The sequence below is a fragment of the Sebastes umbrosus genome, chromosome 18 (genome assembly GCF_015220745.1).
Source record: "Sebastes umbrosus isolate fSebUmb1 chromosome 18, fSebUmb1.pri, whole genome shotgun sequence".
In the NCBI taxonomy this organism is placed as follows: domain Eukaryota; kingdom Metazoa; phylum Chordata; class Actinopteri; order Perciformes; family Sebastidae; genus Sebastes; species Sebastes umbrosus.
Genome location: NC_051286.1, coordinates 3,168,777 through 3,193,915, shown reverse-complemented (window position 1 = coordinate 3,193,915; position 25,139 = coordinate 3,168,777). Strand labels below are relative to the sequence as shown.

The following is a 25,139-nucleotide window of genomic DNA, read 5'->3' as shown; positions in this document are numbered from 1 at the left end:
ATAACAGCAGGAAGTGAACCCAACATTTTCACCTGTTGGTTCATCGAAGGGGTTAGCTAGTTTGGTTCGGCTAATGTTTAGTTTAGAAGTTATAAAACAGTTCGGTTCAGGTTAGCTAACGGTTCAATTCAGCAGCTAAAATAATCTGGTTTGGTGTAGCCAACGCTAACACTGATTTAAGGTTAACTAAAGGCTCAGTGTAGGGTTTAGTAGGTTCAGCTAATGGTTTAGTTTTGAAGCTAAAGCATTTGGTTGAGGCTAACAACTCTGTGTAGAAGCTAAAACTGTTTGCTTCAGGTTAGCTAATGGTTCAGTGAGGAAATTCAAACCGTTAAGTCTGAGTTAGCTAAGTGTGAGTTTTGTTTGTACAGCTAATGCTTCAGAGGCTAAACCATGGATGTATAAAAAGAACTGGATGCAGGATCCCCAAGAGGACGCCTATTCAGTACAATGAGAATTGCTCGCCTGGCGCATGTACGCAAAAAAAGTTTATATCTTCTGGTTTACTTCCGGGGTTATGCAGCCCACTGAATATGTTCAGTAGTGTTTCTCCCGCTGACCCATAGACCTTACATTGTGATGACACAGATAGGGAATGGGAATGTGACATTACGAAGTTGGCCATTTTTGGAGGATAATGGGTAAGAGTGCCATCCCCTGACTGTTTACTGCAAGTGTCAAAAGATAACACAAAACACTGCAGAGTGAAATTATAGTATATATAGTATACAGTCATAGGTAGGCTAACGTTATGGGTTTCATTCTGCAAGATACCGGTAGATTCAATATGCTCGATTAGCCGACGCTTTGTTGTATTCCGTTAGCATAACATTAGCTAGCTTATCTTTGTCTGGATGATTGTGTACTTGGCATATGGCTTGTAGATCTTAATATCATATAGCCTACCCGTTTGTAAATTGTAATTTGGCCTCTAAAGATTTACATATATTGAATTGTAGGTGTTCACTAACGCCAAAACACATCAGTGACCGTAATGGCTGGCAAACTGTCAAGGTCCTCGTAATTCATAAGGATCAATATCATACACTAACTTACATTTTGTAATATATTGCCCCTTTGCCTCTGTCTCTTTATATAACTATTTGTCTTTCTCACGTACTTAATACATTTCTGATGATGAACGATTGACAGATGACAGTCTTCCCTGGCTACGTAAGCTACCCTCCAAAAATGGCGGCGCACCTTAAGAATGCTCAGCGATTCCCATTCCCTATTTTTAAATCACTTTTCTCGGCTCGATGAAAGTTTTACAAATGTAAAACCTCCATATATCAAACATTCATGATAGAAAGATTCATAATTTATCTTGTTTGTAATTTGAGGTGTCCTGTCAACAGTTTTACAGACGTCAAGCAAGGCTGAGCGGCGGCACCGTAGCCTATCCAGTTCTTATTATACATCCACGGTGTCAACAGTTTGGTTTAGTTTAGCTAAACAGCTCAGTGAGAAAGCTAAAACAGTCACATCAAAACAGTTTGGTTAGGCTAATGGTCAGTTTAGCAGGTAGAGGAGTGTGCGTCAGATTAGCTGACGTTTCATTAAACATGCTAAACCAATTGGTTTGGGTTAGCAAATGGTTAATTTGATTAGCTTTAACAGTTTGGTTCAGGTTAGCTAATGATTCAGTTGAGCTAAAACTGTTTGCTTCGAGTTAGCTAACGGTTCAGTGTGGAAACTAAAAAACGGTGTGTTTTGAGTTAGCTAACTCAGAAGCTAAACCAGTTAGTTACCGTTAGCTACTGCGGTTTAGCTAAAAACAGAAACAGCTTAGCTAATGATACAGTTGAGCTAAAACTGTTTGCTTCGGGTTAGCTAACGGTTTAGTGTGGAAGCTAAAAAAGTCTGTTTTTGGTAACAACTCAGAAGCTAAACCAGTTAGTTCCAGTTAGCTAATGATTCAGTTTAGCTGAAACTATTTGTTTCGGTTTAGCTAACGGTTCAGTGTGGAAACTATAAAAGTCTGTTATCGGTAACAACTCAGAAGCTAAACCAGTTAGTTGCCGTTAACCGTTAGCTACTGCAGTTTAGCTAAGAACAGAAACAGCTCAGCTAATGATTCAGTTGAGCTAAAACTGTTTGCTTCGAATTAGCTAACGGTTTAGTGTGGAAACTAATAAACTGTGTTTTGAGTTAGCTAACAACTCAGAAGTTAAACCAGTTAGTTCCAGTTAGCTAACTCAGTTTAGCTAAAAGCAGTTGATACAGGTTAGCTAACAGGACAGTGAAGAACCAGTTGGTTTGGCTCACGGTTAAGTTCTGCACCTAAACAGTTTTATTTAGCTAAAGTTTCAGACTAGCTGGAGGTTTTGTTTTCATAAGTGAAAAATAACTCCATTAATATGTTTTTTTAAATAACGCATCATGCCATGTTATTACTAACACTGCGTGGTTATATAGCCCAGTGTACGTTCCTAACTCTACAAGCCCTCCATCTTCTCTCGATGACCTCTTGGTGTTTTTCATCAGGGTTAAGTTGGCGAGAGAAAAAAATGGACATTTGTATTCAGTATTACTTTAACTGCTTTATGTTTTGTCGTGTCCCCTTCGCAAAATCAGGAAAGCACATTTCTTAATGTTCCTGTATGTTTTCCTGTCTCCACATTTTTTAAATTTATAGCGTCACAATACCTGGATGAGGACGTGACATTGCTGATGAATATCGAGGCTATACGGCGATTGTTTGAGATGATTCACAAAAATTAATGTTCTCACAGCGAACCAGCCACCTATCTGTGGGTTTGATATGAACATGTTTGTTTGTTTTTTGTAAATTATGTGATTAAACCTTGGATTTTTTTGACACTTGACATTAAGTGTGTTCATCTGTGGTTGTTGATGTTTGTACAGTCAGCTGAGTATCAATAACATAACATAGACTACCTGTGTGCTACCTGTCAGAAGGTGATTAGTAACAGGAAGATGAGATAACTCTGCACTTTAAACCCTAATAAACTGACACTGAACCAGGCTGCCTCTCCGCTACACTGTTAATGAGTAATTATATTTATACCTCAGATGATAAGCTGACGTGGTTTCCAGAATTTGTGGTTAAAGAAATTAAAAGTCACTTTTCTCTGCTGAGCCGTCAGCTCCACTCAAATAACGAGCATTCAGGTATGACACAAAGCCACATCATTAAAACCAACAGGAACAGGACAAATGATTAAAAAACAACATACAAAACTGAATTAAATCAAAATCATTTTTACTTATTTTATTTTTTGTGCCTGTTTTTGGGGCACTATTAAGGAATGACATATTATCTCCCACATGGGAAACATTGGAAGTGGGAAACAGGTAAAACCCTGACATTTTGCAGCTGAATAGATTAGTAGACTGATTAGCTGATTGACAGAAAAAAAATGATTGACATCTTGTATTTGTATAAATGAAACGTCTTATGTAACATATTTATGTAGATGAATATGAAAAAAAAATACATCCACAGAGCTTTTAGAGAGGCGACAAATAAAAGTATGGCTTTTCCTGAAAATAATTATTATGATTGTGAGTTATTCATTAAATATATAATTTGATAAATGAATATAAATTAAATAATTTAAATGTACCAAACATAATATTGTATTTAGTGAAGAACAAGTCAAATGTGAAAACATCCTAATCCAAAGAATATAAAGAAAATAATAGGGAAATAAATAAGGGTAAAATGCAAAAGGAAAATTAATACACATATACATATATATATACATATGCATATATACTACATACACATATATATACATATGCATATATATAGCATATATATACGTGTATATATACATATATATACACGTATATACACACGTATACACACGTATATATATGTAAATACACACGTATATATATATATACGTATATACACACGTATATATACGTAAATACACACACATATATACACCCGTAGCCTATATATACGTTAATACACACACAGATATACATACGTATATATATATATATATATATTATTCAACACAAGATCATTTTTTTTGGGCCAGGTGGTTCAGGTTAATCTGCAATGATGGAATATATATATATAAAATAGAAACTAAATGCAAAAATAAATAAGTGAATTTAAAGATAAATAAAAATGAATGAATAAATAGAAGGGAAATTTAAATTGGAATATAAATAAATACGGGAATTAATCAAATCAAATAAATAATAGAATAAATAATCAGAATCGTGTTTATTGCCAGGTGTAAGAGGTATACACTAGGAATTTGCTTTGGTTTTGTTGGTGCAAATAAGCAGTATAATAACAAACAAATAGATAAAAACGTTAGAACAAAATAAGAATAAACAAATTCAAATTCCACCAATATACAATATAAGCTATAAACAAAAAATAAAAAATGATGGCATATTAATTTATTCATCGAGTTATTTATTTATTTATTTTTGCAGCTTCCGTCCTCCACAATAAAGCTGGTTGGACTGCTCAGCTGCTGTAGCGAACTACCGAGTGGTCACTGCGTGTGCTTTTATTTTGACAGCAGCGAGCGGAAGCGCGGGTGTCACTTTGTCTCGCTTGACTTTAGCGGCGGTCGGTTGTTTGTTCTGATCAAGATGGCTGCTGTTGTTCGGGATGGAGAATGAGCTTCAGATCCGAACACAGGCCGAAGAAACGCAGACTAAACCCGCCCAACACCCCGCTGGACCAGAACCAGGACCGCCGGAACCGAATCTAACTCTCTTCTGAAGGTAAACACGGTTCTTCTCCTCTCCTTGTCTGCAGCATCCTCTCAGCTCATCGATCCATAATTGATTGACACTTGACACAAAATCAGAGTTAACGGTTCTTCATATGTTTGATTTGTTTAATTAATAAACAGATAATTAGATTATTAGACAGATTAGTATTTTAATGAGTCTTATTGTTATTGTGTGTGGATGAGTGCAGACAGTAAACCATGAAGGTTATTCAGGTTACTGCAGTGTAATAACAACATTACTGACATATATTATATATATATATAACACATATTGCTCAGTAACACTGTTGTAACAGGTGTACTAATAATATGGCACTATTGTTATGTTAAGTCATGTTAGTAATAAACATTCTGCCATACAGGCTAATGATAAGGTTATTAAACCGTTTGTTTTAATGAAACCCATCTACAACACTGTTATAAACATCATATCTGTAATAAAATATTAATAAAAATAGAGCTAAGTCGCCTTCAATAATCTTTAAAATAATTGGAGTGTTACTGTTATATTAATAAATAATTGAATTAAATTAAATTATATTAAATTTAATTATATTTAATAATCTTTAAAATAACTGTAGTCTTCCTATTATGTAAATATATATATAAATTAAATTAAGTTACATTTATTCATCTGTAAAATAACTGGAGTGTTCCTCTTATGTAAAGGGGATAGTGCAAAAAACAAAAGGCATCAGCTAACACAGTAAAAAAAAATAGCTAAACAAAGTGTAACAAAATATGAACCATTTAAATAGATGGAAGTATAAAAATAGGAGCAGTATATACAGTATTGACAATAAACAGACTATTAACAAAATTGCACAAGTGAAAAATGATATTGCACAGTGAGAATGAATGAAAAGTGTTACTGAGTGATATACTTCAGTAATGTTGTTATTACATTGCAGTAACCTGAATAACCTTCATGGTTTACTGTCTGCACTCATCCACACACAATAAAAATAAGACTCTTTAAAATAATAATCTGTCTAATAATCTAATTATCTGTTTATTAATTTACACAAATCAAACATATAAATAACCGTTAACGCTCCAGTTATTTTAAAGATTATTAAATATAACTTAATTTAATTTATATATTTATTTACATAATAGTAAGACTACAGTTATTTTAAAGATTATTAAATATTATTTTATTTTATTTAAATATTTATTTATATAATATGAACACTCCAGTTATTTTTAAGATCATTGAAGGCGACCTAGCTCTATTTGTATTAATATTTTATTACAGATATGATGTTTACAACAGTGCTGTAGTTGAGTTTCATTAAAACAAACGGTTTAATAACCTTATTATTAACCTGTATGGCAGAACGAGGCTACGCCCTGTTTATTATTAACATGAATTAACATAACAATAGTGCCATATTAGTATCCTACTACACGGTGTTAAAATAAGATAAACCTTTATTAATCCCAAAGGAAATTCTTCTGCCAGATATTGCTCAAAATTACAACAAAATGATGTACAATATAAAACTGATTTATATTCAAAATAAATAAGTATATTAGGTATATATACAAACATGCATATACACATGTATGTACATATTAGTAATAAATACACCTATTGTAACAGTTCTATATAATCTCAAACACTGCTCCATCATATCGATTAGAGATGATTTATAATCTTAAATTATATTATATTACAGTATTCTAATAATATAAAATTATAAACTCAAATGTTTTATATATTGAACATTTATTGCATTATTCTGGTAAAGTTTAATAATAAAGCCGTGTCAGAATAATACAATAATAATATTTAAAATGACTAATTAGACTGTGGTGGAGCTGAAACGATTAGTTGATCAACAGGAAATGGAAGATTAGAGACTAAAATAGTGTTTAGTTGCGACCCTAGACTTATTATTATATTATTATATTATATTATAATATCTTCAGCATGATACATAATAATTATTCTGTGAATTTAAAAGATGACCCTGTGTGGAGCTGTGGTGAATAATGTGGCTGAGCTAGGAGACTGTTTCCATGGCAACAGTGAAATGTCAGCTGTTTATTGAAGTGGTATCAGTGGTCCAGCAGAGCCCAGACAGATGTGAGCATGCTGATCTGAGGTCAGTTCAGCACTGTGACTTTAAAGTGTTGGAGATGAGACTTCAGTCAGAGCGTCTGGATGTAAAATATCAGGAGTCAACAGAGTCTTCTTCAACACTTTAATACTGACACACGTCAATAAGACACAGAGACGGACTGTGTTTTACTGTGTTTACCTCAGAGGTGGAAGAAGTACTCACTTCTTGTACTTCAGTAAAAGTACTGTAGTAATGCCACAGTATAGAAATACTCTATTACAAGTAAAAGTCCTGTGTTCAAAGTACAAATTGGCATCAAAATAAACTTAAAGTACCAAATGTAAAAGTCCTCATTCTGCAGAATAATCTATATTATATTACTTTATTATAATTATTGATGCATTGATGTGTTCATCACTTTAATGTTGCAGTTGGTAAAGGTGGAGATCATTTTATTTATTTTTGGGATATTTTATGAATATTTTTCGCATATCTTACTAGGATTTTGTCTGATAATTTACTAATATTTTTCTGATATTTTACTAATGTTTTTTTGGATATGTTACTAATATGTTTTAGGATATGTAACTGATATTATTTAGGATATTTGAAAATGTTTTGTCTGATACTTTACTAATATTGTTCTGCTATTTTACTAATATTGTTTGGATATTTTACTATTTTTTCATTTTACTATTATTTAAGGTGGAGCTCATTTTATTTATTTTTTGGATATTTTACTACTGTTGTTTTTATATGTTACTTATATTTTATTAAGATATTTTATAGATATTATTTTGGATATTTTATAAATTTTTGTCTGATATTTTACTTATGTTTTACTTCTATTTTACTAATATTGTTTGGATATTTTACTATTTTTTTTTAGTTAGGCTGTGATTTTTTAAATTTTTTCGTGTGTTTGTGTACTAACGTGTTTTCGTGCTGTGTCCCATCAGTAGGGGACGCAGTGACAGACAGCAGACATGGACACCACCACGTCCATCAAGATGACCACTCTGGCCATCCAGAACCTGTTCAGCTACGTGGAGGAGGAGAACCTGGGGGCTCTCAAAGCTCACCTGGACCGCTTCAAGGAGGTGGACGGACGTAGCGACGTACGTACATCTCAACACTTGTTGTTGCTTTATTTCATTTATTATATCTCTAATAATCCTCTAATAACCAGAGGATTCTCTCTGATATTTTAGATGTAGTCCTTAGTTCAAAAGTCTACTTGACTTTTAGTCATTTTTAATCTAGTCCATAAGTCTTATTTTTATTCCAGTTTTAGTCGACTAAAACTCTGTATGGAGGGCGAAAGCTGCCAAAATAAAAAATTAATTAATTAATAAATGTGCCATTAAATATACCAAACATAAATTGTTTCAACTCTATTCTCTTTACTGAAGAAAATGTCAGATGTGAAAACATCTTAATCTAAAGAATATAAAGAAAATAATACAGAAATAAATGGGAAATAAATAAGGGGGAAAATGCAAAGGAAAAATAATACATACACAAAATACATAAATAATACATAAATTAAATGAATACATTTAGAAATACATTTTAAATAGATAAAAAATTAATGCAAACATAAAAAAGTAAATTTAAGAAATATATAAATAAATGAATAAATAAAAGGGAAATTTAAATAGGAATGTAAATAAATAAAGAAGCAAATTAAAACAAAATTAGCAATTTATGTTACATTTTAATAATGAATTAATGCCAACATTTATTTCAATATTATTTTTAGTAGATTTAATGGCATTAATGTATTTATTGAGTCATTTATTTATTTATTTTGGCAGCTTCCGTCCTCCATATTCTATAACTCTGGACATGTTTCTCGTCTAAAGGCCCGATGCTGTCTCCTGCTGCTGTTGGTGTATTTATTATTTATGAACAGTTATTATTGTATGTTTGTTGTGTTTACTTGTTGACAGAACGGTCAGACTCCTCTCATGCTGGCGGCGGAGCAGGGCAGTCTGGAGATTGTCCAGGAGCTCATCAGGAGGGGAGCCAACGTCAACCTGGACGACGTGGTGAGCGAATCCGACACACAGCGACTCTCTGAGGCCGTCGTCCTCCTGCTGCTCTGCTTCACAGCCTGAAAACATCATCGTGTGTTTTTACTGACACCTTCCAGTTTCAGTGTCTGAAGAATAATTCATTATTCTAATTCCCCTCAGTGGAATAACAAACGTACCTCTCACCTCCCTCTCTGCTCTCCTCCCTGAACTCCTGCACCCCGGATGCTACGGTTGCTAGGAGACAGGCTTGTTTCCATGGTAACACCAGCTCTCTCTGTCTCTCTTTGTGTGTTGTCAGGACTGCTGGTCGGCTCTGATCTCTGCAGCTAAAGAAGGTCATGTGGAGGTGGTGAAGGAGCTGCTGGAGAACAGCGCCTACATCGAGCACAGAGACATGGTGGGACAAAACATGACGCCGCTAAGACTCATGGGACATGTAGTCAATAATTAACTCTTTGAACTGAAAATAAAAAGATGAATTATTTATTTAACATATTGAGTATTTAAGAACAAAGAACAGTTCTGTTTCTATTGTGATTATCAAAATAAGTAATATTATTTATTCTGTTCAGAGGGTTTATTGCATCCCTGTATGAAGGAATCTATCAAACATATCGACTTCAATTAGTTCAGTTAGAGAGTTATAACGTTACGTTTCAGCCCTGTGCAGTATGCGTGTGTTTAAAGGAACATTTGAACTGTTTGAAGTTAAACTACATCAACTCTACATTTGTTACTACACACGTTTATATATTTAATTACAGTTTATCATCTTCCATCGTCCTCCGTCATATTCTGGGATCTATGTTCATTTTAGTACAGCATCCGACTCCCTCTTATGGAGGACGAAAGCTGCCAAAATAAATAAATGTCTCACGAAATAAATGAATATGACATTAAACGTACTAAGAATAATATTAAAAATAAATGTAGACATTAATTAAATGATAAAATGTGACATAAATTGATATTTCTGTTTTAATTAGCTTCTTTATTTATTTACTTTTGTATTAATAACCTTATTTATTTACTTTCCTATTTAATATTCTCTTTTATTAAATTTAAAATATTTTTTTTAAATATTTATATATAAAAATATATTTATTAATTTTTAAATGTAGGCCTATGTATTTATTTATGTTTTTATGTATTTATTTATTGTATTTATGTATTATTTCCCCTTGCATTTTCTCCCCTATTTATTTCCCCAAGTGTATTTATTTATGTATTATTTCCTTTATATTTTTTGGATTAAGGTGTTTTCACATCTGACATGTTCTTCAGTGAAGAGAATAGAGCTGAAACAACTTTAATATTATTTTAGTACATTTAATGGCGTATTAATTAATCAATTTATTTATTTTTTATTTTGGCAGCTTCCGTCCTCCATACTCTCTGTCCTCAGACCCTCGACTCATAAAGAAAACTTTAACAGGGAAAAATGGACAGACAGGAAATAGATGTGTGTACAGAATAAACCCACGTAATGAAGTTATAGAAGGATTGTAAACACGTATGAATGATTTATACACACGTAATGACTGTGTGATGTAATGCTGTGTGTCAGGGGGGCTGGACAGCTCTGATGTGGGCGGCTTACAAAGGTCGTGTGGAGGTCACCGAGCTGCTGCTGGAGACCGGAGCCAACCCCAACACTACAGGACAGGTAACACACACAGTGACCACTTTATTAAGTACACCTGTACACAGTCTCAATACAACTTCTACCTTTATGAAGTTTATAATGTTGACACTGTCAGAAGTTAGGTGTTTCTATTATTTTGTCTAGGTGACTAACTTTCCTCCCTCAAATGATATCAGTCTTAATATTTATGCAACAGACAGACTTAATTAGACTAGTCCAAGACCGTCTAAGGCCAAGACTAGTCTTAAACTAAGTTTATGCAACTGGCCCTTGTGCCATCACTAACTACGACCTCAGTGATAAAACACAGAACTGAGTCGGTCCGTCTGTCTGTCCGTCTGTCTTGCAGCAGTACAGTGTGTATCCGATCATCTGGGCTGCAGGTCGAGGACACGCCGACATCGTCAAAGTGCTGCTGAAGGACGGAGCTAAGGTCAACTGTTCTGACAAGGTGAAGACACACCGCAGCACCACGCCATAATAATATAATACATAATGAATAATAAACAATAAACCAGTTCCCTGTGTGTGTGTGTGTGTGTGTGTGTGTGTGTGTGTGTGTGTGTGAGACAGTATGGGACCACTCCTCTGATCTGGGCGTCCAGGAAAGGACATTTTGACTGTGTGATGCACCTGCTGGAGAACGGCGCCGACGTGGACCAGGAGGGAGCGGTAAGAATATTAACAACCATAAATTATATTCATACTAATCTATAACATAATGCTGTTATTATTTAGTTGGAGTTTTTATATACATTATATTCTGCGTCCTCCTCAGAACTCGATGACGGCTCTGATCGTGGCGGTGAAGGGCGGCTACACCGAGGTGGTGAAGGAGCTGCTGAAGAGAAACCCCAACGTCAACATGACCGACAAAGACGGGAACACGGCGCTGATGATCGCCGCCAAGGAGGGCTACACCGAAATCGTCCAGGACCTGCTGGACGCCGGGACGTACGTCAACATCCCAGACCGGGTGAGACCATGTTAAACAGCCTGACGACGGGCGTGTCGGACAGGCTGACAGTTTCGATGTTGAGATGTTTAAAAAATAAGTTTATCTGCTGTTGAAAAAAATTATGGAAAATGCAGCAATTAATTTTCCATCTGAATAAGTTTTATTATCCTGACTCTTTATGGAGGACGGAAGCTGTCAAAATAAAAAATAAAAAATAAATGACTCGATAAATAAATTAATATGCCATTAAATGTACTGAAAATAATATAAAAAATAAATGTAGGCATTAATTAATTGATAAAATGTGACATAAATTGATATTTCTGTTTTAATTTGCTTCTTTATTTATTTATCTTTGTATTAATGCCCCTATTTATTTACATTACTATTTAAATTTCCCTTCCATTTATTTATTTTTTTAATTTTTGCTTATTTTATTTATTTATTTTTTATTTATTTTGAAATAAATTCATTAATTTTTTTAATATATGTATTTATTTATTTACCTTATTTATGTGTGTGTGGTTGTAACAGAGTGGGGACACGGTGCTGATCGGAGCAGTGAGGGGGGGTCACGTGGAGATCGTCAGAGCTCTGCTGCATAAATACGCCGACATCGACATCAGAGGACAAGTGAGAACATATTATTATTATTATTATTATTATAATAATACCACTGTAGAAAAAACTGAAATATTCCTGTAAATGTGTCACATTACTGGAAGCACTGATAGTAATAGAAGTAGCAGTAGTAGTAATAATAATAAAGTAATAAAGTGAGTTGATGATGTCTCACTCTGACGTGTTTCTAGGAGAATAAAACTGCTCTGTACTGGGCTGTGGAGAAAGGGAACGCCACCATGGTCAGAGACATCCTGCAGTGTAACCCCGACAGTGAGACCTGCACCAAGGTGAGACCTCAACACACTTTAACACACAGTATATACACTCCTTTTCTGTTAGTAAATATGATGATGTAGTTTTGGGGCGGAGCGTTAAGTGGAGGCAGAATAATTCGCATTCGAATAGTTAACGCTTAACAACCAAGCCGTGATGATACAATGAGAGAATATTATTAGCACTCTTTTAATTGATCACTCACCAATCCTTCAAGGACCGTCGTGTTTGGCAGCGGATGTTGTGATGTTGTGTTTCCTGTTTCCTGTCTCAGGACGGAGAGACTCCTCTGATCAAAGCCACCAAGATGAGGAACATCGAGATCGTGGAGCTGCTGCTGGATAAAGGAGCCAAAGTGTCGGCTGTCGACAAGGTGGGAACAATAAAGACTCATTCAATCAACAGTTAGCATCTATTAATGCCACATAAACGTTTGCCCTTCAAAATAAAAGTATTTTTTTATGTTCATTGGTTTTCTTTTTAAGTTTTTCTGGAAATTCAGTTTCACTTGACAGGGATCAACAGTTTTACCTCTGAACTTCCTGTTTTCCCAGAGAGGAGACACGCCCCTCCACATCGCCATCCGTGGGCGGAGTCGCCGCCTGGCCGAGCTCCTCCTCAGGAACCCCAAAGACGGCCGCCTGCTGTACCGACCCAACAAGGGCGGAGAGACGCCGTACAACATCGACTGCAGCCACCAGAAGAGCATCCTCACACAGATCTTTGGAGCTCGTACGTCCACTCAAACAAAACACCAACAAAAGAAAATCAGACAAAAGCTGAGTTTTGTTTGACATACCGCTCACCTGTGACGTGTGTCTCCCCCCTGCAGGTCACCTGTCCCCCACAGAGACAGACGGAGACATGTTGGGTTACGACCTGTACAGCTCTGCGCTGGCTGACATCCTGAGTGAACCCACCATGCAGCCGCCCATCTGTGTGGGTCTGTACGCCCAGTGGGGCAGCGGCAAGTCCTTCCTGCTCAAGAAGCTGGAGGGTGAGCCCACACACACACACACACACACACACACCCACACACCCACACACACACACACACACACACACACAGTATAAATACACATTAACGTCTCTCCTCGTTCTCCTCAGATGAGATGAAGACGTTTGCCGGTCAGCAGATCGAGCCGTTGTTTCAGTTCTCCTGGCTCGTCGTCTTTCTGTCTCTGCTGCTCTGCAGCTCCATCGCCGTCGTCCTCGGCTTCACCGTCGACCCCAAACTCGCCATGGCCGTCTCCCTCAGCCTGCTGGCTCTGCTCTACCTCTTCTTCGGTAAGATAAAAATACTACTACTACTACTACTACTGCTTTCTATTTCTACTCCACTACATCTCAGAGGGAAATATTACACTCTTTACTCCACTACATTTATGTGACAGTTTTAGTTATTTTGCAGATAATGGTGGTGTTTAAATAAAGTTTTTCTGGTCCTCGGTGGTGTTTAAATAAAGTTTTTCTGCCCTCAGTGGTGGTGTACTTCGGCGGGCGTCGGGAGGGGGAGAGCTGGAACTGGGCGTGGCTGATCAGCACCCGTCTGGCGCGTCACATCGGGTATCTGGAGCTGCTGCTGAGGCTGATGTTCGTGAACCCGCCGGAGCTGCCGGAGCAGAGCACCAGAGCGCTGCCCGTCAGGTAAAGGTGTCAGGTGTTGAAGACCTCATCAGTGGATGTGATGTCACGCTGATGTCATCACGTCTTTCTCTGCAGGTTCCTGTTCACAGACTACAACCGCCTGTCGAGCGTCGGTGGAGAAACGTCGATGGCCGAGATGATCGCCACGCTGTCCGACGCCTGCGAGAGAGAGTTCGGCTTCCTCGCTACACGCCTGTTCAGAGTGTTCAAGACCGAGGAGACGCAAGGTGAAATGCGCGCACACACAGACACTCGCACGCATGCACACACGCACACGCACACAAACACACACACGCACACAAACACACACACACACACACACACAGCAACTCAGCTCTACTTCTTCTTCTCTGGTTGTCGTCTCAGGTAAGAAGAAGTGGAAGAGGACGTGCTGCGTCCCGTCCTTCATCATCTTCGTCCTGGTGCTGGCCTGCCTGCTGACCGGCATGGCGCTGCTGGCCGTGTTTAAGGTGGACGGGGACAACCGGACGGTGAACGCCGTACTGATCGCCATCGGCAGCGTGGTGGGTCTGGCTCTGCTGCTGAACTGCAGGACCTGGTGGCAGGTGACCGACTCGGTACTGAACTCTCAGAGGAAGAGGCTCCACAGCGCCGCCAACAGGATGCACAAGCTGAAGAGCGAGGGCTTCATGAAGGTGAGGCTTTAAAGGGCCAGTCTGCTGGCGGGGAACGGGAACGCGGCTGGTGTTTAGTTAACGTGAGCCGTGGTGCCCTCATCCTGCAGGTGCTGAAGACCGAGGTGGAGCTGATGGCGAGGATGGCGAAGAGTATCGACGGCTTCACGCAGCATCAGACGAGGCTGGCGGTCGTCATCGACGGACTGGACTCCTGCGAACAGGACAAAGTTCTGCAGATGCTCGACACGGTGAGACGATACACAACGTTTTCCTCTTCCCCACAACACGATATCATGATACGATATTATTACGATACTTAAGTCATCATACGTTATTATCACGATACTATATTAGTATTGCGATAACATATATTGTGATTTATTACCTTTTTTCAACTGCAGATTCTGCAGTTTGTCAACATCTGTTTTATGTAATCAGACACAGTTTTCACTCTGGCACAACAACCAAACCGCTAATGCTTCCATTCATCTGACTGACAGTAACATATAACAGATGAGAAGGTGAGAGGATGACGAGTCCGTCTCACGTGATCTGTGCTGGTCCTACAGGTGCGGGTGTTGTTCTCCAAAGGCCCCTTCATCTCCATCTTTGCCAGCGACCCTCACATCATCATCAAGGCCATCAACCAGAACCTGAACAGCGTCCTCAGAGACTCCAACATCAACGGACACGACTACATGAGGAACATCGTCCACCTGCCCGTCTTCCTCAACAGCAGAGGGCTGTCAAGCGCCAGGAAGATGTGTGCCGCCGCGCCGGCCAACGGGGACGCTGCCAACACAGACGGTAACCATGGTGATACATATACAGTATTGTATGGCTGTCAAAGCTAACGCGATAACAACGCGTTAACCCAGATTCGTTTTAACGCCACTAATTTCTTTAATGCATTATTACAACTTCTTTTAGGTTGTCGCGGCTCAGCTTTAACGCTGGAGTGAAGCGGAAATTTGGTCCGACTCTAAAATAAGGCTGGACCAGGAACGGGCTAAAATCGTACAGTGTACGCCCGGCTTTAGACGCCGACCATGAACCCCAAAGTCACAGAAATAATAATACAACATATCTGTCTGTCTGTCTGCAGGTTGGCACGAGGAGTTGGACAGGAAACTGTCTCAGCACAGTTTGGGAGAATTAACCAAGTTTGGCAGCAAGACGACGCTGAACCGCAGGGTGAGTGTTTCCTCTCTTCTTTTATCGAATTAAAACCAGACGCAAATGTTTCCTCACATTCATTCATAGAAAAGTATTTAGGAATTTGTGAAACTTGTGTATAACTACAGTAGTACTTTATGTAGTACTTTTTGTCATATTTGAGAAAGTAAAGAAAACGAAAGCAGAGAGCAGCAGCTTGTTGTAGTCAGTCGATGGATATTACCTGGTGACTGACTGATGTGATCATGTGACCTGTGTGTTCAGGACACGTACCGGCGGCGGCAGGTGCAGCGCTCGGTGACTCGTCAGATGTCCTTCGACCTGACGAAGCTGATGGTGACGGAGGATTGGTTCAGTGACATCAGCCCGCAGACGATGAGGAGGCTGCTCAACATCGTCTCCGTCACAGGTGGCTGAGGAATCAGTGGATCAATACCAGACATTACTAAACCGATCAGTTCCACACAGAGAGAGGATTACAGAGCACTGACATCGGATCAGTACTGTAGTAGCAGTTAAACCAAACAGAACCAGGATTAATAATAAAGCTTAATAAAGACTTATGAAGTCTGGTTTAAGAACAGACCTGAGACATCGAGCACGAAAGCTGCAAAAATCATAAATAAATAACTTGATAAATACATTAATATGCCATTAAATGTACCAAACATAATATTACAATTGTTTCAGCTCTATTCTCTTGAACATGTCTGATGTGAAAACATCTTAATCCAAAGAATATAAAGAAAATAATACAGAAATAAATATGTTTTTGTATATTAATATATATATATTCATATCTATTCATAGATATGAATATATATACAGTATATTAATATATATTAAAGGATTTCTGTTTCTCTTATTTAAGTGACGTAAAATAATCCAAGCTCAAATTTTAAGTTTGAGTCTGAAAACGAGCTGACAGGTTTCATCTCTGCGTGCAGGTCGTCTGCTGCGAGCCAATCAGATCAGCTTTAACTGGGACCGTCTGGCATCGTGGATCAACATGACGGAGCAGTGGCCCTACAGGACGTCCTGGCTCATCCTGTACCTGGAGGAGACCGACGGAGTCCCCGAACAGGCCACGCTCAAGACCATCTACGAGAGGTCAGAGGTCACACTCATTATCAATGGTGGCCTACAAATCTTTCCCTCCAGCAGCAGTCAGACGTCACCATTTCTTCTTCTTCTTCTTCTTCTTCTTCTTCTTCTTCATCTTCTTCTTCTTCTCCTCTCAGAGTGTCGAAGAACATCCCGACCACCAAAGACGTGGAGCCTCTGCTGGAGATCGACGGAGACGTTCGTAGCTTCGAGGTCTTTCTGTCGTCACGGACGCCCGTCCTGACGGCCAGAGACATCCGGACCTTCCTGCCCTGCACCGTCAACCTGGACCCCAAACTGAGGGAGATCATAGCAGGTACTGCTACTACTACTGATACTAGTACTACAACTAATACTGCTGATAATACTGCTCCAAAGTCTCTCTCTCTCTCTGATCCAGATGTTCTCTCTCTCTCTCTGATCCAGATGTTTTCTCTCTCTCTGATCCAGACGTTCTCTCTCCGATCCAGATGTTCTCTCTCTCCCTCTGATCCAGATGTTTTCTCTCACTTTGATCCAGATGCTCTCTCTCTCACTCTGATCCAGATGTTTTCTCTCTCTCTGATCCAGATGCTCTCTGTCTATCTATCTCTCTCTCACTCTGATCCAGGTCTTTTCTCTCTCTCTGATCCAGATGTTTTCTCTCTCTCTGATCCAGATGCTCTCTGTCTATCTCTCTCTCTCTCACTCTGATCCAGATGTTTTCTCTCTCTCTGATCCAGATGTTCGTGCTGCCCGGGAGCAGATGAATATGGGCGGGGTCCCGTACCCGCCCCTCCCCCTGCAGGAGGCCCAGCCCCGCCCCACCTCAGTGTACAGCCAGGTGTCGTCGGCGTGCTCGCCGTCCGCCTCCTTTGGCGGACCCTTCAACCCGCCAGCGGGGGGCGTCATCTCGCCGCAGCCTCACAGCAGCTACTACAGCGGCCTGGCCGGACCGCAGCACCCCTTCTACAACAGGGTGAGTGCAGGCTCCGCCCACACCTGATGATGTCACAGGTGACGGAGGGGGAGGGTAAATCTCTCAGGTTTCGTTAAAATCCTAAATACGGTCCCTGACTCGCCGTCGACTCACCTGATGGGTAACGCTGTGATGTCACAGTTTCCTGCTCACCTGGTTCAGCTTCACCTTCTATCATTTGTGTTTTTATGTTTCGGTTTTAATTTAATTTACAATCTGAAGACTTCACACTGAATCCCTGCTGTCAGAATTACAATAATACACTAATAATGTGATCAGTAATGTGATCAATAATGTGATCAATAATGTGATCAGTAATGTACGGCTGGCCGATTGATCACATCTTATATTCCCTCATGATTTTGGCTTCCAACGATTATGAAAACAAGATTAAAGCTGAAAGCAGCGATGATCAGACCCTCGCACACGCCGAGGGTACTGACGGGACGCCGGTTGAAGCAAACGTGCACTTGTGACCATCGGACACAGCACGCACGACGTGAGTGGAGCAGGAAACGATGTTTTGCAAATTTTGCACCACTTCCTGTGTCTACTGTGTGGCGCTAGAGAACCCACGCTAAACAAAATCTGAAGTAACTCAGGTTAAATCTGTAGGAGGAGTTCGTTAAAGTACAGAGCCTGGAAGTGGCCAAAAATACACAGAACATTCACACAAAATTCAAAATTGCCGACTTCCTGTTGGGTTTAGAGCATGGCCCCAAGAGACTTTTTTTAAAGTCTATATGTGATGCATGTGCCTACCAAATTTCGTACATCTAAGTGAAACGTACCGCGAGGGCTGCTTCGTTGAAATTCTGTAGGGGGCGCTATCGAGCTCAAAAACGGAATGTCCTCTATATCAGCTGTCAGCAGGGATTCACGGTTTGATTTGACTTTTTTTTAATTTTCCTCCTTCTTGTTGTTTGAAGTCGAATCATCTCCATGATCATTATTTTGATTTTCTGCCCCCCCTCCCTCACCCCCTCAGCCATATTTCCCCCATCACGTTTACCAGCTGCCACGCCCACTCATGGCCTCCACCTACCCATCATACCTCCACCCACGTCCACCACCCAAACACTACTTCAGTCGGGACGTCACAGCTGCACCTGTGAGTACAACAAACACCTGAAAGACTCAACTACTGACCAAGAGACTCAACTGCTGTATGATTTGTTGTTTGTTATCTTGGGGATAAAAGACGGAGAGTACGGAGGAACAAATTTGATTCATTTTAAAATACAAAAAATAATTAAATAATAAATAATATATAAATGTATTTATTTATTAAGAAAGTTATGTTTTAATAAAATAAATAAATAAAATGCACAAGCAAAACTAAAAAAAGTCAATAAAACTATATGCAGTAAAATTAATTCCACTTAATTTATTCTATCTTTTACTGTCAACATTTATTTCACGATTCTTAGTTTCAGCTGATTATACCCTAATGAAAACATAGTTATGAATATTATATTACATTTCTGCTAATAGATGCCATGAAATGCTACACACTGTTCCTTTAAAAAATGCTTGAAAGGAAAATTTCAAGAAAGTTGCAGATAAATTTGTCTTTCCACCAAATCGTCTGAATTTGGCACTCATTTTGACTCTCAATGTCAAAATTATGAGCTACAAAAACAAACGCCTGACTCAGTATCTCATCATTTCAAGTGTATTTTTTATTTATTTATCGTCATAAATGAGCTTCCATACATTTGATCCTCACACACCACTTTAAAACATTCAGTTACTCCAAGACATTTTGAAACCTTCCCAGCATCCCCTGCTTTTTAGTTTCTGGTTTTCTTTCTTCTTCTTCTTCTTCTGCTGTTGGCGACGCCGGACTCCACCTCTCGTCTCTTCTTCTGTGGTTTGTGGGGCTGTGTAACTTTTAGAGACTTTGATGTACAAAAGTTGATTTTTTTTCTGTTTCTGCTTCTTCTGATGCTCTGAAACTGAAATCATTCAGAGAAAAACTATTGTCAGAAATCATTTCCACTCTTCTGTCAGTCATCTGTGTTTACCAGATGTTTCATTCCTCACCTGTCTGTCTGTCTGTCTGTCTGTCTGTCTGTCTGCAGTATAAGGTTTCATCTTTGAAAAGGAAGCAGGTATTGAACTCTCCCTAACTCCTTCCTTCTTTCCCTCCCCCTCTGTCTGTTCAGACTAATTCCCTCTGCCTACTACAACTCCCAGCATGCACCTTGCCTGGACTAGCCTGTAGCCCCAGTGGAGTAGTTGTTGACATGTTTGATGTGCTCAGAGTTGAAGACCTGTCGGTTCCTTGGTTTGGCACATTATCCCCTCCTACGCACTGTAAAACATGTTTTTAATGCCCCCATGATGCCTTGCGTGAATTATGGGCGCAACTTCCGGCGCGTCGTCTCACTGAACCGGAACCGGCTGATGATAAGATTAGATGAACGTAGAATAGAAACATCACTAACATCTTTATAGAATCAGTCCTGATTCTGGGTGTTGTAGTTTACGTCCAACCAGCTGGAAACTACATTTTAAAAGCATAGTTTTATGTCCTGCTGTGTTTTCCTGCAAATCAAACCTGCGTGTGTTGGTGTTCAGGGTTCGGCCTCCGTGGTGTCGGGCGCTCCCGCCGTCCTCCTCAGCTCCATGGCGACGGAGGCCGTCTGTGAGCGCGTGCGACTGATCGAAGGCATCGACCAGAGCATGATGGGACACTACAGCGCCACCATCAGGAAGGTCAGCGACCTCGCTCCTGTGTTGTTATCGTGTCTGTGTGTGAGGAAGAAGAAGGGTTAAATGATGTTTTTTCTTGTTTCCAGGCGAACGTTAACGGCAGAGTTCTGTCTCAGTGTAACATCGACGAGCTGAAGAAGGAGATGAGCATGAACTTTGGAGACTGGCAGCTGTTCAGAGCCACGGTGAGCCCACAACATCAGATAACCAACTAATACACTACGTGTTAGCACGTTAACCAGCTAATACACGTTAATAACGTTAAATAAAGCTGTACCCGTCTCCTGCAGGTTCTGGACATGCGTCACATAGAGAGTCAGGTGCTGCACGAGGAAACTGCCAGTGAGCAAGGCAGCGTCGTGGGCAGTCACATCGAGGTGGGACGGCGAGCGACGGCCCCGCCCCACGCCGGCGCCGCCAATGCGGACGCTTCTCCGATGTACAGCTTCAACCTGAGCTTCGAGGAGCTGAGCACTGTGGGACTGGACGAAGCTCAGAGACACGGGAACATGCAGTGGATGGTGAATTATTAAATCATTATTCTTTAAATATTTTTTACTCACGTTTCTTTTTCCGAGTCTTCAGCTGTCGAGCTCCGACTGCTGGAAGTTCCTTCAGTCAAACAATAACCAAACTCTTCTTCTGTGGTGTCTGTCCTCAGGGCGGCGCTCACCGCACCGCCAGCATGACCAGCCTGAACTCCCAGGAGTCCTCCAACGACATCGCCAAGCTGACGGACAGGCAGCAGGACGAGTACCGCAACGCCTACCAGGAGTACATCGCCCAGATGGCTCAGGTGGAGATGGGCGGCGGCGGCGCAGAGAGGCCCGTCCAACCGCAGCCGGGACATTTCATGACATCATCATCAGAGGACAAGAGCAAAGACGGCGGCGAGCAGGACGGTCGCAAATCCATCAACAAGAGGAGCGGCGGCAAACCAGCGGCTGACAACACCGACTTCGCCTCCAACGGCGACGGCCTGGACCCCATCACAGAGGAGGACGAGAAGGGGGACCATGGGTCCTCTAAGTCCCTGCTGACCCGCAAGACCTCGGCTGAGAGGGGGGGGGCTGTTCCAGGGCGCCACCGACCTGAAGCTGAAGGCTGGCGGCGGACTGCGCTACCAGAAGCTGACCAGTGATGACGAGGAGTCCGAGGAGTCTGACAACGCTCCTCTGCTGAAAGACGGCAAGAAGGTGGTCGACCCCAAACTTCCCGGCGGCTCGCTGGCGCTGAAGGGGAAGGACTACCTGTCGGATGCCATGTTGGACAAGAAGGACTCGTCGGACTCCGGCGTGCGGTCCAACGAGAGCTCGCCCAACCACTCGCTGCAGGACGAGGAGGCAGACCTGTCGCAGCTGGAGAGGGCCAACCTGATCGAGCTGGACGAGGAGAGCCTGGCCAGGAAGCGAGGCCTTCCCAGCAGCCTCAGCGGCCTCCAGGACCCCGCCATCGCCCGCATGTCCATCTGCTCCGAGGACCAGTGCAGCCTGCTCGCCAGCAGCCCCGAGGAGAGCTGGCCCTCATCCAAGTCCTTCAACCTCAACCGCACGCCGAGCAACGTCACGCTCAACAACAACACCAACGCCCAGCAGGTCAACCGCCAACGCCCGCCCACCGAGGGCTCCACCTCCTCCTCCAACCCCGCCTCCTCCTCCAGTGATGTCATCATTTCCCCGAGCTCCGGCACCTCCAGCACCTCCAGCACCACCACCTCCACCAGGCCGGGGCCGAACAACGAGAATGTCCGAGTGGTTCACCTGAAGAGGGGCCTGAAACCCGGAGACCCGCCGGAGATCTGCACCGTATCCTCTGACACCGTCACCTTCGGCGAGGAGCGTGAGAGCATCCTGTGACCTCATCCTGTGACCACATCCCGTGACCTCATCCCGTGACCTCATCGTGACCCGTGAAGATTAAAAGAGCACTGAGGGTCCAACAGGAGCCGCCTCTCAACCCTCTGAACCAATCAGGAGCTTGGAGGTCGACTCGTCAACCGACAAGCTTCTGATGAGTCGTGAAAAAATTTGACGTTTAAATGTCAGCAGAGGAAGAAGAGCGGCTGCTGGCGGACTCGTAGTTTTAGTCTGTTGTCGTATCGGTCGGTAGTTCAGTGGTTGTGTTTGTTGCATGCTCTCATATATGGAGGACAGAAGCTGCCAAAATAAATAAATAAAAAACTAGATTAATAAATTAATATGCCATTAAATTTACCAAACATAATATTAAAAATGTTCAGCTCTATTCTCTTTACTGAAGAAAAACATCTTAATCCAAAGAATAAAAAGAAAATAATACAGAAATAAATAAGGGAATAAATGCAAAGGGAAAATAATATATATCAAAATAAATAAATAAATTTGAAAAAGGAATGAATATATTAAAATTAATTAAAAAATAAATAACAAAATTTATAAATTAATATAAATAAAAGGGAAATTTAAATAGGAATTGGGAATTAACACAAAAGTAAATAAATAAAGAAGCACATTCAAAAAGAAATATCAATTTATGCCACATTTGATCAAATAATTCATGCTATATTTTTAGCAAATTTAATGTCATATTAATTTATTTATCAAGTCATTTGTTTATTTATATTTTGGCAGCTTCAGTCCTCCGTACTCAGCTGTCGTCAGTAGAAGAACTTGAAGTTCTGTAGAAACTTTATTGAACTAGAAGCTGCTGCATGTTGTTGTTGTTGTTGTTGTGAATCGTCACGTTTGTATTTTAACTCTGATGAGACGTTTCCATAAAACAAACTAAATAAAAATATTCATAAGTTATTAACCTAAAAACTAAACAACAGTAGATGAAACAATGAAGGGAATAAATTAAAAATAAAAATAATAAAAATTGAACATCAATGAATAAACCTGTGAAAAAACTTTTATAAATGTGGAGAAAAGTTGATAATAATAATAATAGTAATAATAATAAATATATATTAAAATTTACTAAATTGAAAAAAATTAAATAAAAATTATTATTATCATTATTATTAAAATGACTTCTGAATTTAACTCGACAGACTGAACTGGAGTTTTAATCAGTCATTTTTTAACACATTAAATATATTAAAATGTTTCAGCTGCTATAATCTATATTATATTCTGATTGGCACTAATGTGAATAATTTTTTATTGACTTTGAAAAACACTAGGAGTAAAATAAACAAATACATTCTTTTACTTTTGAAAAGGGAAACTAATGAATGAATAAAATAAGAGTTTCAGTTTGACGTTCTGCTGTCAGTAATAATCAGTATTAACTCAGTTTACAGGAAGTTTTGTTTTATTTAAACTGTGAGCATGAAGAACAAATCAGTGATCGTGTTTTAATCAGAGCTGATACTGCAGGAGGCTTTTATTCTGAAGTTCACATCGAAAGAAATATAAATAATCTGCAATATTTTCATAGTCAATTGATCATTTGAGCAAAAATGTCCAAAATTAGCTGGTTTCAGGTTCTCAAATGTGAGAATCCGCTGCTTTTCTTGATCCGACATCGTAGGAAATAGAATATTTCGACATGTGAAGACGTCATTTCGTGCTTTTATTGTGACAGACATTTTTCAAGTTAATGATCAAACAATTAGTTGATTAATCGAGAAAATAAACAGAGGATTAAATTGATAAATAAAATAATTGTTAGTTTACTCAAATACAGAATAAATAAAAAAAAATGATTAAATCTTAAATTTGTCAATAAAGTTCAACATGTGAGAAATGATCAGAGAGCTTCCTGTGGTTTTCAGAATAAAAGCATCTGATAACTGGATCAATATTGGAGTTAAAAAAAAAGAAGAAGAATATTAATTTCTAAATAAAAACAGAATTAGAGTTAGAAGAACCTCAGTATCTGTTTCAGTGAAGCTGCATGTCGATGTTTTCAGTGTCTCAGTGCTCTTCATCATCATCATCATCATCATCTGAATTATTTAATCTGTTGTGAACTAAAGAAATAAAATCTGGATGTTGAACGTTGATTCTTTCAGACTCTTTTAATCTTTTACAAGTATTCACCTCTTTTACTGAAGTAGCAAATACTACAGTACAGAAGTGTTATCAGCAAAAAAGTATTTAAAGTTTGAAGTGAAAGTACTAATCTGAGGTACTTTACTTTTTCTGCTACTTTATACCTCTATTACACGTCTGATATTGTACTTTTTACTTTTCAGAATAAGTTTTTACATGTAAACGTGATGGATTTATAAAATATGAATAATTGTACATAAAATTGTTAACATTTAGCGCCACTTTCACAATATTAATATTCTTATACTCAGCAATAAAATTCACATTATATAAATACACACTGAATGGGGCCATTTTACACGAGTACTTTTACTTTTGATACTTTAAGTACATTTTGCTGCTAGTACTTTTGTACTTTTACTTAAGTAAAATGTATGAATGCATAGAGTATTTTTACACTGTGGTATTTATTTATTTTACTTATATTTTAATACTTCCTCCACCTCTGCTGGTTTTAATTATTTACTGTTTAAAATCTACGAATATAAAGATGAGAAGATGAAATACAGTAATTTTATAT

The 25,139-nt window shown here is 39.5% G+C and overlaps 1 protein-coding gene and 1 long non-coding RNA gene across 2 annotated transcripts; one reads left to right on the top strand and one right to left on the bottom strand.

The window, feature by feature from the left end:
- Positions 1-4,540: 4,540 nt before the first annotated feature.
- Positions 4,541-24,568, top strand: kidins220b (kinase D-interacting substrate 220b). Its single transcript, XM_037749896.1, is given in 31 exon segments — positions 4,541-4,722; positions 7,762-7,920; positions 8,755-8,853; positions 9,140-9,238; positions 10,409-10,507; positions 10,836-10,937; positions 11,060-11,158; positions 11,265-11,462; positions 11,979-12,077; positions 12,257-12,355; positions 12,616-12,714; positions 12,896-13,073; positions 13,174-13,338; positions 13,449-13,628; positions 13,823-13,988; positions 14,064-14,215; positions 14,355-14,644; positions 14,734-14,874; positions 15,196-15,433; positions 15,732-15,820; positions 16,067-16,211; positions 16,750-16,912; positions 17,044-17,222; positions 17,629-17,864; positions 18,853-18,975; positions 19,949-19,978; positions 20,448-20,585; positions 20,669-20,767; positions 20,873-21,103; positions 21,244-21,645; positions 21,647-24,568. Coding segments are annotated over 30 exon segments (5,262 nt in total). The 5' UTR covers positions 4,541-4,722; positions 7,762-7,788; the 3' UTR covers positions 22,439-24,568.
- Positions 19,688-21,282, bottom strand: LOC119476568. The gene is made up of 3 exons (XR_005204041.1): positions 21,146-21,282; positions 20,428-20,618; positions 19,688-19,822 (listed from the first exon to the last, which is right to left on the bottom strand). It is a non-coding gene; the product is annotated as an uncharacterized LOC119476568 (long non-coding RNA).
- Positions 24,569-25,139: the final 571 nt, after the last annotated feature.